Source organism: Myotis yumanensis, unplaced genomic scaffold, assembly GCF_028538775.1.
Source record: "Myotis yumanensis isolate MYYU_CA2020_CCGP unplaced genomic scaffold, mMyoYum1.0.hap1 SCAF_14, whole genome shotgun sequence".
NCBI lineage: Eukaryota > Metazoa > Chordata > Mammalia > Chiroptera > Vespertilionidae > Myotis > Myotis yumanensis.
The window spans coordinates 44,939,805-44,956,006 of record NW_027223765.1 but is presented as its reverse complement, the minus strand read 5'-3'; the positions used below and the strand labels follow the sequence as shown (position 1 = coordinate 44,956,006).

At 43.6% G+C, this 16,202-nt stretch overlaps 2 protein-coding genes across 6 annotated transcripts in view; both read right to left on the bottom strand.

Annotated features, from left to right (window-relative positions):
• PXK (PX domain containing serine/threonine kinase like) overlaps positions 1-8,390 on the bottom strand; it is a 75,070-nt gene extending 66,680 nt beyond the window's left edge. For all 5 annotated transcript variants that reach the window (XM_070390879.1, XM_070390876.1, XM_070390880.1 and 2 more), the window contains exon 1: positions 8,214-8,390. In XM_070390879.1, the coding sequence (XP_070246980.1) occupies positions 8,214-8,315 (102 nt within the window). In that variant the 5' untranslated portion in view covers positions 8,316-8,390. The remainder of the gene's footprint in view (positions 1-8,213) is intronic.
• A 6,794-nt stretch (positions 8,391-15,184) lies between these two features.
• On the bottom strand, positions 15,185-16,181 carry HTD2 (hydroxyacyl-thioester dehydratase type 2). Its single transcript, XM_070390882.1, has one exon. The coding sequence runs from the start codon at positions 16,142-16,144 to the stop codon at positions 15,638-15,640; it is 507 nt and encodes a 168-aa protein (XP_070246983.1). The 5' UTR covers positions 16,145-16,181; the 3' UTR covers positions 15,185-15,637.
• Positions 16,182-16,202: the final 21 nt, after the last annotated feature.

Genomic DNA, 16,202 nt, shown 5'->3' with positions numbered 1-16,202 from the left:
ACCAGAAAAAAGCCTCAACTGAATTAATGAGGAGAGAAATGACCTGCTTTTGATGAGCCACGTCAAAGAAATGCGGGCAGCCTTGTTTAGACCTCATAGACAGAGGTGCTGTGATAAGCAGGCAGAGCCCTGGCTAGGCCTCAGCACCCTGCTTTCCGGCACTCCAAGTCAGCTAGGCACACACGCCTATGCACTAGGCAAGCTGCAACCTATAGCAATTTTTCACACCAACAGGACATAATTCATCTGCTGTTCTAAGTATAGGATTTTCATAAAGTAGGGTATCTTGTGGTTGTGTACACATTAAAATGCACTTATCTCACCAACTAAAATAAGTAATTCTCCAAGTTTACAGTTCTTGATAATTTTCCCAACAGGGATCCAGAACCTAAGAGCAGGTTTTAGGTCAGTGAGGTTCTGAGAAACATGTGTTTATGGAGAATCTGTCCCTTTGAGAAGATCCTTAAAGGAGCAGATCTGAAGAGGTAAAGACCTTGTGCTTAGAATATATCCCGAGTTTAGCACCTTGCAATGTTATAAAACTTTCCAGGGTAAAGTCTAAAGAGCTCAAGGGTTCTTTTCAGAGTAATAAAAATGTTATAAAATTGATTATGGTGATAGATACAGAACTCTGCGAATATACTAAAAGCCATTGAGTTCTTTATCTTAAATGGGTAAAATGAATGGTATGTGCATTACACAAAGCTGTTAAAAAAAAAAACTTTCCAGGAAGAATTCCCCAAACTAGCATGTTAATAAACAGAAGAGTACTCTCTTGGCCATCTTGATTATCTAAAGACAACAATGACAATGGAATTCCCTTTTGCTCTCAACTGCACCCCGTTAGTAAGTAAGCAGGAAGCAACACGATATCTTGACCTTCAGCCAGAAGCAGCCAGACCTTCCACGAATTTGGTAGTCAGCAAGATCAGCTGGAGACAAATGGTCCATCTGCACAAACTCTTCCCCTCCTGCAGTCCACGTATTTATCCAGTAAGTGCTTGTCCCGTAGTCCTTAGTCAAAAGTTTCAAACTGAAAATGATGGGCCCTGTTATCTCTTCTGAAAAGAAGTGGCACCTTCATTTCCCCCCTCCAAGTGCATGTCATTCATGAAAGAAGTCACTGACAAGGACGTAAGAGGAAAAACAATGAGAAAAGCCTATTGCTCTCCCTCCCACAACATCCCAAACACTTAAGCACTTCTGAGCTCTAAAACAATGTTCGGGTCCAGGTCTCTCATTTTCAGGATCCAAAGGCTGGAACGTAAAGGAGCTTCATTTCTTTCTTTCTATTTTTAACATATTTTTATTGATTTCAGAGAGAAAGGGAGAGGGAGAGAGAGAGAGAGAGAGAGAGAGAAAACATCAATGATGAGAGAGAATCATTGATTGGCTGCCTCCTGCAGGCCCCACATTGGGGATCGAGCCCAAGACGTGGGCATGTGCAATGACCAGGAACCAAACCCCAACCCCCTGGTTCATACGTCGACACTTAACCTCTGAGCCATGCCAGCCAGGCAGAGTTTCATTTCATGTGAAGCCGCCAGAAACCTCTAGCAGCCTGAAAAAGAACCTGCGTGCAGTGGGTTTGTATGACTTACTCCAAACGGCCTCATTTAGACCCTAAATCAAAATTCTGTATTTTGGACAATCACAAGATCACAATCCATATGGAAGCTGTGTACACAGGGTGGCTGTTTCCATGATTTCCCCGAGGGAGCAAAACATTTAACTATCTTTCACATAAAATAAACTTCAGCCCCAGAATCCTACATCTCCTACTAGCAACTATAGCCAGCTTCTAATTTGTATTCCTACCACAGGAAACCTTTCTAGTGTGATAACCCTCAAAAGAGGTGATATATGAGGATTAAGAATCACCAAGCCCTAAATCTGGCTGCAAAAAATTATCTGCTTCAGTAGGAAGAGATGACTTACAATTTCTAAATGCTTCCAACTCCATCTGACTGCATCCATCCCAGGTTTAAAGGACAAATGAGGAAAATTACAGAACCAAGGAGAAGATGATTGATTAGCTTGCCAGAAAAGAACTATTATTATTTTATTATAATGTATGGAAGTGCTACAAGTTAACTCCCATCCTGTCTGCATCTGAACAAGACCACAATCCATATGGAAGCTGTGTACACAGGGTGGCTGTTTCCAAACATCTAATAATAAAAAATAAAAAAAAACTTTTTAAGTATTCAGTATAAATTGGAATTCTAAAAAACTTCCAAATAGTATCCCAAAGGGAAGACCAGAAAGATTCTGGTACTGAGCACTGGATCGCCTTAAAATGTCAGGATCTGAGGACAACTGGCATCACATTTGAATAGGTATTGTGTCCCTAACCTGACAAGCTCAGGGAAGGCCTGCATGGCGGCCTTACAAACTCAGAGACCTAAAGTAACCACAAAGGATGGTCTGAAATTAAACTTTAACTAAAAGCAGTTATGGTGGGTAGTTACTTCCTAGACTGCTCTCTTCCCTGACAAGGTCGACCTTTACCTTAACTGAGCCTATCTGCCTTTTTGCATCTATAATAACATACCCTTGAAATGCCTGGGTAACTTGTAACTTCCCTTTTTCTGGACCCTTTGGGGCACAACCTAATATGCCTGCGTGCCAGGACAGATACCACAAATTCCTTCATTGTTAATTGTTCCTGCACCCACCTAAGTATGTGTCCATCATTCTTCTTTTTATCCAATCCCAGGGGTCCCCCTCCCCGCTTTGCTTTCTCCTGCCTCTCTAGTCTATCACCAACGGATTTCATGTAACCTACCTATGTCCCTTCCTTTGACTGCAATATACAAATAGAGATGTAACCCTCCATCCTCCGGAGCATCATCTCAATTCGTTGAGGATCTGATTCCCGGCATTTGTTGACAGTTTAGCTCAAATAAATTCATAAAAATTCTTTACAGGTTTGAATGTTTTGGGGTTAACAGTATTCTGGTAATGTATGGATAACATTTTAAACACTATTAAAAAAGGTCACTGACTAAGAAGCTGAAGCTCAATAAACCAAACCACAAGAGGAACTTCAAAGCCATTGGTGTTGTGACAGACGGAGATGCTGGTCACCTGCACACACTCTGTAAAATGGGAGGCCCCGAGTCTGATGGAACCAAGCTCCGCAGGAGCAGCTGTCTAGCTCGCCACCATGTCTCCCACGTGTGCCTGGCGCGGACTCCGTAGGCACTCACTACATTTTTGTTAAATGAATGAGTATTGTCGAATAAACAAATGGTGCAGGAATGCAGTTTCTAAAGTCAAAGGTTCAAGGGGAGATCCATTTTCAGTAAAGATCTTAACATGTAATCTTATCTGTTCCACAGATTTAGAATTTTTTCTGTTATGCCTAAATATCACTAAAATTATCTTTTGTTTCTCGAGAACAAAATGCACCAAACACAGAGAAAATAGGTCCTGATTCAGAGGAACCTCGGAGAAGAATATTTAAAAAGGAGAAAACTGAGATTGAGCTATCACACCACAGCATCCTGAGCAGCAAAAATCGGATGTGCATCTTTGATAACAACCCTCCCCAGAACTGTCTGTGTCCTCTGCTTTCTATTTCAGCTAAGTAAGCATTTTTTTTTTTTTTTCAGTCAACTGGCTTTTAAAAGTTTTCCTTTTCATGTAGCCAAGAACTTACAGCTTTTCCTTGTCTTCTCTCTTAGTCCTCCCAGACTTTCCCACCATTTATCCAAATGGCTTCTTACCAGAATTCCTTCTGTTTGGAAAGTCCTTCCCTTTCCTCCCACCCCCTGAATGCTGAACACATCCTCTCTCTAATACTGTCCTTTCTGATTTTATAGAACCTTCATTTCCTCGCAGCAGAGGCCTGGTCTATTTTCTGACGCTAAAGTCACTGTGTTCCATAAAAGCAAAAATAAAATCATTCAAACCGGTCAGGCACAGAATCACCTACCAGCCTGCACCCTTCCTGCCAGTTGTTCACCACAACATGCTTTTCTGGTGGTAACCATGTGTTCCCATCATCCTTGTGGCAGCTCTACTTTTCATTTGACAAAATCTTTCCCTCTCCAGTCCATAAAGCCTAAATCATATCTGACTTAAAACTTTCTGCTATAAATTCTTGTTTCTCAAGGCTACACAACCTTGATCAACCAAAGGAACAACGGACAGAAATTAGCTTACCTGCAATGCTAACATTTTAATGTGTTTAACCCTTTGCATACATGTCACCAGGGAGGAACGCACTTTACAAATATTTCAGAAAGATTATTTCAGAAGGTAACTACCTATGAAGGTAACAACCTCAAGAGGCGAGTAGGGTAGGCATTTATTAACCCATTTACAGTTGACAAAACTAAACATCAACAAGGTTAAGTGCCCGGCCGGCAGCTGATCAATGATTCTCTCTCATCATGGATGTTTCTATCTCTCTCTCCCTCTCTTTCCTCTTTGTAATCTATATATGTAATTTTTTTTTAAAGGTTGTGACTTGCCCAACCAATGTCACATGACTAGCAAGTGTCAGCCCAAACCCCTATGAAGGTCTTGCCTCTTCCAACCTCAGGCTGTCTACTATACACTCTCTGTAGGTTTCTGTCCTCTATCCAAGGAGTGGCTTCCTACAGACTCAGCATTTCAGAGAAGACGCCCCTCTGACTTCTGGGACACCATCTCCCTTGGCTAACAAGCCAGAAAGCCATCTTCAACCTTCCCACAGAAAACAATGCCTTTTTCTCCTATCTACCACCCTCAACAACGACTTCTTTCCAAGATAATTCCCAGCAGTTCCTGTTTTAAAGGGACGTACTCAGAAGGCACTAGTAGCCCAAAACACATGCATCAGCATTTGATTTTCTCAATAAAGTTCAGGGCTGATGCAACATTTCTCAGTCTCAGATTTTACAGCTACATTGACAAGAACACAGAGGAATAAAAATTATGCAAGACAATGCTACATTTTTTTTTTTTACTCCAACACATCTGCCTCTATGAGTCTCCTGTGAGTCACTGTCGTTTGTGTTCAGTCATCGTTACAGGAACAGCCATTCTCTCTAGCCTCAATTATTTTACTTTATTCCTTACAGAAAAGCTCTGCAATAGAAAAGGAATTCTATTAGATCTTCTACCACTTTGCTGAAGCACTGACCCCCTTAACTTAGCACCTCAGATACCATGTTGTCCCAATTTTCATCACTACCATTTTACACGAACAGAAGGAGAGGCCAAGTAAGGTGGTGATTCATTTACTAATCATTCAACAAACGCAAATGAAATCCTCAGATGCCAGGGACTGGGACCAAAAAATGAACAAGAAGTATCCCTCCTCTCACAGCCTACAGGCACTCTCCCCTCTCCCCGCCCCGCCCAACCCCTCACAGAAGACAAGAACGGAGGTCTCCTCATCTAGCCAGTAACATCTTTTTGGTGCCGTGACAAACCATGTATCTACATCACCATTGTACAAACCATGTATCTACATCACCATTGTACGAACCATGTATCTACATCACCACCTCTGTGTCAAATGATGACACTTCTGGAATTCCAGCCCATCCCTACTTTAGAAGAAACAACCAACAGTCACTCTATTCCAGTCTCAGATCCCATTCCCCTGTCTCCCTTAGATCAGACATGACGAGAGACTTCCATACCCTAACATATACCATTATCAGCAGGAAGCAATTACTGAAAACAGACCATCCTCCCTCGTCAACCCTAAAAGATTTTAGGGGTGGAAGTCTCTGAGGGGGAAATGTTATAGAATAGTAAGAAGCTAGGAGAATTCCAAGGCAAGTGGAATAGGGAAACTGAGACGGATAAACACCTAGTACATTCTATCTTCCTTAAACCAAGGACACTTAAGAGTAAATGGTTTGCCCAACTGGTGCAGCTCAGGCTGGGATTCCATTCCCCCTCTTCTTCTCACCCCTCACCGCCTCCCAACCCCACCCCCACTCCCATATCCTCTAACCTCTAAGGGACCCCATGAGATTTGCAACCAGGGGAGCAATGGGCAGCAGCAGCTTGTCCTGGACTAACCCCCTCAACCTGTCTCCAAGGCCCCTTTCCCCCCCTTTCCTCTGACTTCCCAGTGAGCCAGGCAGCGCCCCCTGCCTAAGGCTCTCCTGCTGCTACTTCTATGCCCTTCTTTGTTTCACTGTCCTAATATATTTTTGCTGTGGTCAATAAATTCTTGCTTGCTTAAAAAAAAAAAAAAAAAAAAAAGAGAGAAGTTAGTATAGAATAAACTGGTCAACGTTAAGGTAGAGGTGAGACATGGCTTGGGGCAGGCCATCGTGGAATGATTCCTGGAAGAAGTGATCTGTGGGCATTTACAAGCATCTCCTTCTTTATTCTCAGTTCAAAATAAACTTAAAAGACTCAACTCCACTTCTTAAAAGGTTATAAGATTTACTTGCCCACAGTCAAGTCAAAAATCTAATTTAATAGAATTTATTCTTGGCCATGGCCAGGTAGCACAGGTGGTGAGGGCGTGGTCCAGATATGCCACGGTTGCGTGTTTGATTGCCAGCTGGGCATATACAAGAATCAACCAATGAATACATAAATAAGTAAAGCAACAAATCGCTGTTTCTCTCCCTAAAATCAATCAACCAAATATTTAAAAACATTTAGAAAAGAATTTATTCTTGACTCCCTACCATGGATTTCAACCCTTAACTCATACTCCCTTAACACAAATTATAGAGAGTTTAACAAATTCTGTCCTATACACTACCTTCTCACAAGTCTGTAGAACAGGATTAAAGATATTCACAATGAAATAAAATGTACCTTAAAAAATACGATCATTGCCCTAGCCGGTTTGGCTCAGTGAATAGAGTGCCAGCCGGTGGACCACAGGGTCCTGGTTCGATCCAGTCAAGGGCACGGACCTGGGCTGCAGGCTCCTCCCCTGGTCCAGGCCCTGGCCTGGGCATGTGAAGGAGGCAACCAATCCATGTGTTTCTCTCACATCCTTATTTCTTTCTGTCTTTCCCTCTCTCTTCCACTCCCTTTAAAATCAATGGGAAAATATCCTCGATTAACAACAAAAAACTGTAAACAACAAAAGTATCATATTTAAAAAAAAACACGCGCTCATTTTCCTAACTGGAAATGAACACTGAACAATCCAAGCCCTACAAAGCATAGCTGTCGGAAGAGGAAACTGAGGTTCAAAAAGTCCCACTTTAATACAACAGAATAAAAGGTCTCTTTGAAGCCACCAGAACAGCTTGAACAAAAAGAGAAACAGAAGGCTATTGTGGGGCCCGAGCCTCCAGATGATGAACCCCAAACACACTGCAGTGGTAAACAAACAAGCCTGCGAGCCGGAATCTGATTTGGTGACCTAACAAAACACTACAACTTAAGGAATCCCTCTCTTCCCGTTCATTATTTCCCAAAGCCCCACCGGCTGGCAGCTCCTGTTTCCTTTCCTGGTTCTGGGGTTCATTACTTGTAAATTATAATGGATGGTGTGCTTTTCCAAAAAAGGTACCGGCAAATGAAAACCACCATGGGTTTAAAGCCACATAAAAGACAGCATATGTAACAGAAAGGAACTCTGCCTGTGTTTACTATGAGGACCTATTACCCCTTTATGCGACTCCAGTGGATTTTAAACTCCAATGAATGCTGCCACTGCCCACTAAATAGCAGGTTAGCGCCGGGAAGGAGCACATGCAAACACCTGCCTCAGCAGGACCCAGGCTCTCCCTCGGTCTCCCCGAGCCGAGCCGGGCCAAGGCCCAGCACCTGACCGGGACGGGGCTGCACACCCGGCGCCGCCGCCCCGCGGGCCCAGCGGGCGGGCTCCGGAGCCCTATTTGCATGTGGCCCGGCACCCTCATCCCACCACTCAGATCCCGGCGGGAAGGAGGGAAACTCCGCGGCCCCAAAGAGAAGGCTGGCGGCGGGCAGAAGTGGATGAGCGGGTCCCGAGTGGTCTGCCTACCCCGCTGGCCCAAGGTGGGCCGGGCCCCAACAGCACCCCCAATTCGGAGTCCCCCCCGGGGCACCGCCGCGCCCCTCCCGCTCTCTGGCCCTGGGGGCTGCGATCCCCTCCCCCTTTCCGGACCTCAGGGATCGCTCGGGCCCCGGACCCTGACCCAGAACCCCCGCCACCCAAAGCCCTCCGGCCGGGGCCGCCGACCCCTGCCCCGTCCCCGCCCGGGCTTCCCCGCCTCTCGGGGCCCGGGCCCGCCGGGCGGGCCGCGCACCGTGTGGGACTGCAGGCTCTGGCTCGCCTCGATGGCTGCTGTCAGCGGCACCGTGTCGTCCAGCAGCACCTTGCCGGCCGGCGGCTTCTCCATGAAGGCCATCCCGGGACGCCCGTCCGCCACCGCGTCGGGACCCGGGGCAGGAACCACAGGCGCCGACTCCCGCCTGCCCGGCTCCTCCGCCGCCGCCGCCGCCGCCGCCGCTGTCAACACGCGCCGCCCCACGCGCCGCCGCCACCCGCCGGCCCGGCCCGCGGGGTCCTAGCGCCGCCCGTCCGCGCCGCCGCTGCTCTCAGCACTGGCCACACTTGGCGCCGCCGCCTCCCGCGGGGTCCTAGCGCCGAAGGTATCAGTCGGCGCTGCCTGGACCCGCTCTTCTCCAAGGTCCTTGCAGCCGCTCCGCACACCGGGTGGTGCCCTTGGCCCCGGCCCTCGGGCCCTCCGGCTCGCGGACACTTCACCCTCCCTAAGCATCACCTCCAGAGATCCTCAGATCCGAGGACACCGGGTCCTCTGCCCTATGATCCAGGGACCCTCAGGCCCACAGGTCCCCAAACCAAGCCGCTCAGTGTTGGGCTTGACACATTATGCCCTCAGAAGCTGGACTGTCAGACTTGAAACCTTTAAGCTGGACCTTTCCCACCCAGGCCTTTCAGACCCAAGGACCCTAAGACCCAGAAAAAAGGCCTTCAGGACAGGACCCTCAGTCTGCGCCCTGTAGATCCAGAGATTTTCTAAAAACAAGTCTCTCAAAGTCAGGTTTTAAGGGTATGTCTGCACCTCACTCTTCAGACCCAAGAACCTAAGAGCTGGGCCCTCAGAATTAGACCCCACAGTGGGAGCCCCTGGACTCCAGAACCCTCAGACCCAAGCTCTTTCGATTAACTGGGAACCTTAAAAACTGGGCCCTGGCCAGGGACTCCCAGCCTCTACCCTTGGTCCAGCTCTTAGCTTAGTCCACAGGCCTTCAACCCTGAGAACCCCCAAACAAGATCCCTCGGACTTGGGGTCCTCATGAAGAATCTCAAACCCAGAGCCAGAGAACTTTGCGTCCAACTTCTTGGCCCCAAATTTGTCCTGCAGTCTGTCTGAACCCAAGGCCACAATACTGGCACTCCTTACCAGTGCCCCTACCCTACCCCTTTATCCTTTATCTCTCCCCCCCTCCACACACACACATACACGTAGAAATCCCACCCACCCTGCTCTCTCCTAGGGCAGCACCCCAGGATGATGCAGAGTTAGACTTGGAATTAGATGACCAGGATCTCCAGTGCTCTGGCATTTCCAGCTGTGTGACCTTGAAGCAGTTACTCAACCTCTCTGAGCCGAGCTCCCCATGTGTAAAACAGAAATAATACTTGTATGGAAAAGTTGATATGAAGAATGAAGTAGGATGGGAAAAGGCTTGGCATATAATAAAAGCTCAATATTACTTTCTTCCTGCCCTTCAGTTCACATAATAGAGGCTTTCTAACTCTTAACTTTGTATCCCCTAAATTTCTACATTTCAGACAAGAAAACAATGTTTCTTAGTAACAACACCAACCACCACCAATACCACAAAATTTGACATCACAGCAAAGGCCTAGTGTCTAAAGGGTACTCTCTCCAGATCTCAAACTGAATTGGACTGTTGGGCAATCCTAAGTGGCTATGGAGCCTTGGCAGAGTGACCTAGGGGCCAAAACCCAAAGGATAAAGATATGACGAGGAAAGCATGGAACTTCGTGACTCAGTCCTAAAATAATCAGAACTCTTCCTGCATTCCATTTTTGTCCGAGTGTATTTATTTATTTTTAATTTTTTTAAAATTGATTTCAGAGAGGAAGGGAGAGGGAGAGAGAGATAGAAATATCAATGATAAGAGAGAATCATTGATTGGCTGCCTCTTGCACATCCCTCACTGGGGATCATATGCCCTGTCTGGGAATCGAACCACGACCTCCTGGTTCACAGGTCGAGCTCAACCACTGCGCCATGCTGGCCAGGCCCAGAGAGTTTAAAAGCATCGGTCTATTAAAACAAAATCTTACATCACTTAGAGAGGATTCAACTTGTAACTTTTATTTTTTCATGCAAATGGATTATTTCATTGCCAAAATCACACATACCCAAATTCTGCTTTAATCAATTCTCCAATCATGTGCACTGGCCATGCCAAAGCTCTTCTTGCATCCTGCTGGTGGGATTCTGCAATGCTCCAATCTTTCTAAAGGCACTTATTTGTTCAACAATTACTTACTGAGTAGTTACCATGTAATAGATTTGGTGCTGGGACTCAACAAGATTTATCAAGGGCTTTGCAAATGTTCTCACTCAGTAATTCTATATCTAGGAGGGTATCCTAAGGAAATAATCAGACGTCAGTGGAAATATACAGCATGAGGATAAGGATCAAACAAGAGGGAACTGGACGAATCATGGTTAATCATAAATGGAATATTTTTCCATTATTAAAAATAAGATTAAAAAATAAGATTATCAAAGAATACGAAATGATGTTAAGAAATGCTCTTTATATAATAGTAGGTGGAAAAAAACAACTGCTGATTCTTGAACAATGCAGATTTGAACTATGCAGATCCACTTATCCCTGGATTTTTTTCAATAAATATAGTCCACCCTCAGTATCTCCAGTTTTGCATCCATAGATTGAACCAATTATAGACCAAAAACAGTATTTTGATCCATGGTTGGGAATATGCAGATGCAGGGGGCTGACTATATGCTTTTTTAAATGCCTTTTTATATAAGGGCCTTGGGCATCTGCAGATTTGGGTACCCATGGGGGGGTCCTAGAACCAATCCGATACCAAGGGTTGACTGTAGTTAAGTTTTGAGGTAGGTAAAAGTTATTTGTGGAATTTCAACTGCATGGGGGTCAGTGTCCCTAACCCCTGCATTGTTCAAGTGTCAACTGTATATGCATTTGTATGATACCAAGTTTTAAAAATATATATTATAGGAAAAACACCAAAATATTAACTTAGGGTTCCTAGAAAGTGGGATCACGATGCTTTCCATTTTTATGCTCTCCTGTTTTTCAAAATGTCTCTAAAGGAGATAATTTACTTGTATGATTAGGGAAAAAAAAAAACAGTATCATACAATGAGTTGCAAAGGTCATAAAATAACAGCCTTGTCTAGTCTTCCTCACTGGGAAAAGGAAACTGAAAGTGAGAAACCAGATATTGGATGGAATGAAACCAGAAACCAACTTTCAGTCTAGCCTTTCCCTTTCTCTGGAAATTCTTGCCTGAACTAAGCCGTTCAGAATAAATGCTATGGTGAACCTTATAATTTCATTTTCATCTTCCCAAATCAGTGCCTTGTCAGTGGTCCTCTTAGGACCTTGAACTTAACTGGATCCCTAGATTCACTGGAGACCAGGCCCCAAACCCTACAACTGTCTCAACACCTGTTTGGCTTTTGAAGTGGCTCACACAGCAAGGGGGAACCCTCCCCAGGAATAACAAATCAAATTAGCTTTCCTTCCAGTCTCAGTCTGAGCAAAGCTAATGCATTATGCAGGACCTTAGTTTTTGCCACATACACGACTACTCAGGGCTAGCAGGAAGCAACAAAAGATTTATATCCTTGTATGTTGCCAAATGTTAGATGGCCCATAGGTTATCTATACCTTGACGTTTGGCCAGATGGGCTGAAGATGAGTTTTAGTGAGGATGCTTTTAGACCTTGCAACTGCTCCACAAATCAAATCATAGAAGCTTGTGGAAAACTCAGTGCTTCCTAAGCAGCATCGCCTCCCGACTCAAAATGACTTTATTTCTTTAAATATTCAAACAAACAGACAGACAATCATAACACTGGTGCTTGGGTGCTCCTCTCCTAGGAGGGACTTTGGAGCTACCATTTATTTTCTCCTGGTGCTTTCATATCCCTGACAACTCGAAACTTCATGATCTGGATAGAAAAACAAAATTCAACTCAAATTTGATCTTATTTCTCTTACGTGTTGATATTGCTCATCACATTGCAGAGGAATATTCCCAAGGTTTCTAAGGTCATGTGAACTATCGTAGCTAAGAGGCACCTAGAAATTGACTATGGGACCTCCTACTAATCCAGTTCTATTCATGCAGTGTCAACATTCGTTTTGGGTTTTCCTGTGATTTGAACTTAAATTTCTTCGAGTTGATTTTGCTCCAAGTTGAAGTTTCACTGAAGACGTTGAGAATTCTTGTCTCTGCTGTGTTTGTAACCCAAATGAAGACAAGCCAAGAACAAAGGAAGTAAAACATCTGGGGCCCTGGAGATGTTCAAGTGCAGCCCAAGAGACATTCCACAGTGCTCCCATTCTGTTCAGACAGAGCCAGTTCATAAATTCTGCCAACACATGAGGCATTCAGAGTGGCACAGCTGCTCAGAGTGACAGCCCTTGGTGGAGTATGTTTTAACATAAAAATTTAATAGATGTAATTTAATAGCAATTTTCTTTGGGAGTAAATTGCTCTGAATCATACTCCAAGAACATTAAAAAAAATAGTAATTTAGCACAAAATGAAAACCTGTGGTTACCTAAGAGGTACCAGCGTGCATTTAGCAATTTCTTGTTTTCCTAGATGAATATACAAGTCAAGTCCGCAAGATGAATGGTGGCTGTGGTGAGGCTTTCTCCGCTGTTACTCAAGATTTGCTGCTCAGGAAAAGAAACATATTACCAATATGGAAATGTTTCTAATAGAATATAAAAATCCGTTAAGCAATTTTCCAGTACACTAGGCTGAAATTGCTTAAGATGAGTATATCTTCCTGTGACAATCAAACATTGCATAATTTGTAGTCTTATAATGCCCCTATGTGGAAAGTGCTAGTACACTTTGGCCTGCTATTTTAGTCAGTCACTTGTACTCACTGCCATGTGTGACCTCACACGGTCAAAGCCATCTCTGTTATCTGGAAGATTTCCTAATTTCAGGGTCACCCACACTTTCATTAGAAGTCATTCTTCCCAGCAGCTTACCCGTACAGGATTCAAAATGAAAAAGCCAACCCGCTAGTTTTTCTTTTCTTTTGCTAGTTTTTCTTATTGCCAGCTTTAACATAGCTGGTTTGAAAATCTTGGCTCTGAGTAAAAATAAAAAATCATCATTTACAGAGAAGCATCCCTAACTTCTTGCCTACTCATCTACTCAACTTTTTACTGATTTATAGAGATCAAAGATCATGACACCTAGGGGGCATTAAAGAAAAAGGAAATGAGCTTGAGAAAATACTTTTGAGTTATATAATATAAATCAACTAACAGCCAGTCTGACACCCCTTTCCACCCACCCCCAAATATTTGGCCTGCACATAATTTTTCATCTTTAGAATAACTCTTTCAGTAAATCTGCTCTGGAGACAAATAATCACTGAATGTCAACTTAGAAAAAGGGCAGGAATAGGTATGGGTGGAAGCCATAAAGTAATAGTAGAGAGGAAAATGCTACAACTGTAGCAGGGAATAAGATCTAGAACATTCTGAATATAAGAAAAATTCTATAGAATGACGTTTCCAGATACTTTTAATGGCCATAAAAAGATACTATTCTAGAAACTGACATTGATTTAGTAATGGGAACATTATAAGACACAGGGTGATGTAAAAAAGAAATGTTTGGAGCCAGGCAGGCCTGTCTGAATCCCAGCTCTCCTGCATACTCACTGTACAACCCTGGGCAAGTCACGCAGCATTAGTCTGTTTCCTTGTCTATAAAATAGGACAACGTAAGTTTAACTTCACAAAGTTGTTCAAAGGATTAATGTAGAAAATAGGCTCATCAAGTATTGAAGAAATGGTAGCTATTAGTATTAATGATGATATCACACTCCATTTCAAGACTGCTGCTAAGTCAGAGAATGAGTGCTATAGAATTTGAATATGGCTTCAGTCCACATTTTGTGCAAGTTCCCCATTTTTTCAACGTATATCAAATTTTCAACATGTGCAGTGTTTTATCTATCAGCAAGCCTTCTTCCGGTGGATGTGAGCCTGTGAATGCTGCCCACTCTGAAATGCATGAGAATGGCACCCTTGTTTCTCACATTGATTTTGATTATTTTTACTTCCGTCACAAACTAGAGTATGGTACAATATTAAACAAGTTTAAAAATACTTTATACACATCACTGCCCTCTAGTGACTAGAATTCTTTCAAGTAATCCATTTAACTGATCCCTTTAATATAAAAAACTAAAATAAAAATCTAGTTACTTATCTACTAGCAAGAGAAAAAACCTTTTTCCAGGAAATGTGGGTTGATCCAACCAATTACACTTGATCTTACTTTCCTGATCAAAGCATCTAGGTATGGTCAGAGCCATTCAGGTGGCCCACATGCATGTTCCATTACAGATTGTCTTAAAAGGATTAGCTGTGTTAGGGATGACTATTGAATACTAACACATTAGGCACATTTTCTCTTTAATGCCCCCCAACTCTGAAGAACTTGGCCTCCACGGTGTTCCTTATACTTTTTATTTCTTATAAATTTTTTTACAGTAAGTATATATTATTTATATACGGGGGGGGGGGGGGGCACATTATCAAGGGAGGGAGAAAATAATCTGGATTGCTAAAATAGAAATTTTGCACTCAAGAACTATTCCAGGTTTAAAATACCAAGAGCTTGGTTGACATCCTGAAAGACTGGCCTGTTTACCTGCAGGCCAGTTAGCTTTAAACTCAGGAAAACCTCTAACCTCATTCACAGGGGAGAAGGAACAATAGTAGTAGCTACTGTTTACAGGCTAGGCCTTGTGCTTTGCTATTTGTATCTCCAACAATCCTGTGGTAGGTGTCATTACCCCCATTTTGTAGATTAGACCAAGAGTTTACATAACTGAGTTTAAATATTTCTCTGATAACAAGAAACCATCTGAGAGGCACGTTCCACTTGAAGGTTAAGCAAGATGCCATCCTGGTATAAACAGTAACAAATTACAAAACACTCTGACCCAGAAACTACTGAAGAACAGTATCTAAATATTTATTGGTAAAAGACAGGTGTTCAAAGATTACCCAACTCCTATTCTAATTGCTGTCAAAAATTAAATGCTACCTAGCTATAAATTCACTGAGAAATTTATTCTATGCAGATATAGGTAAGTTTGTGTTATCCAAATGCAAATTTAACTTGGTTTGAAATCCTAAAATTAGAACCTTGAGCTAAATGATAACTTTCCCCATATTTTTTCAAATTTACAAACTTAGATGATAAATAGACTCATCTGTATGAAACGTAAGGCCAAATTAGAAAGTGGACATGTGAACCCCTCGCTACCTGCTGCCCGCCCCCGCTGTGGGCTGCTGGGTCTGCTGGCCACTCCTTGTTGAAGAGCAGCAATCCGTTTTCCTCAGAGGCTCTTCAATAACAGTAACACTGATGCCTGAACTTGCATCTTTAAAAACACATATTTCAGGGCTTGGAAGCCTCTGGGACCATAACTTTCACGCAGCCTTCCATAACAGTCTTTTCACTTTCTCTTACAAAGCATGACACAGCAATAACTGCAATGAACCGCTTCAGCCTTTGCACTTCTGCAGAAGCTACAACAACTTCTCCAACATACAAAGGGGCTGGAAAGTGAATTTCCTGGGAAATAAATACACAGCCTGGGCCTGGCATTTTAGTACCCAGGAGAGCTGAAATAAGTCCATTGATCAAAACTCCATGCACAATTGTCTTTCCAAACTTGGTGTGCTTTGCAAAATCTTCATTTAAATGCAAAGGATTAACATCCCCTGTTAGTTCTGAGAAGGCAACCACATCCCTTTGTGTGAAGGCTCTGCTGAGTTCAGCCCGGTCTCCAACTCGGATGTGCATATGCTGAAAGTGCTGCCTGCTTACAACTGGTTGGTTCAGGTAGATTCTCCTCTGAAGGCTACACCACCAAAGACGACAGCTGGAAATTCCGGGGAACATCTTTGGCACTCTCAAATTCCATCAACAGGAGCGCTGAGCCTGTTTCAGTCATCAAGCA

Excerpts from the sequence above, each read along its gene's own strand:
- HTD2 (XM_070390882.1), bottom strand. The coding sequence starts at position 16,144 with ATGTTCCCCGGAATTTCCAGCTGTCGTCTTTGGTGGTGTAGCCTTCAG.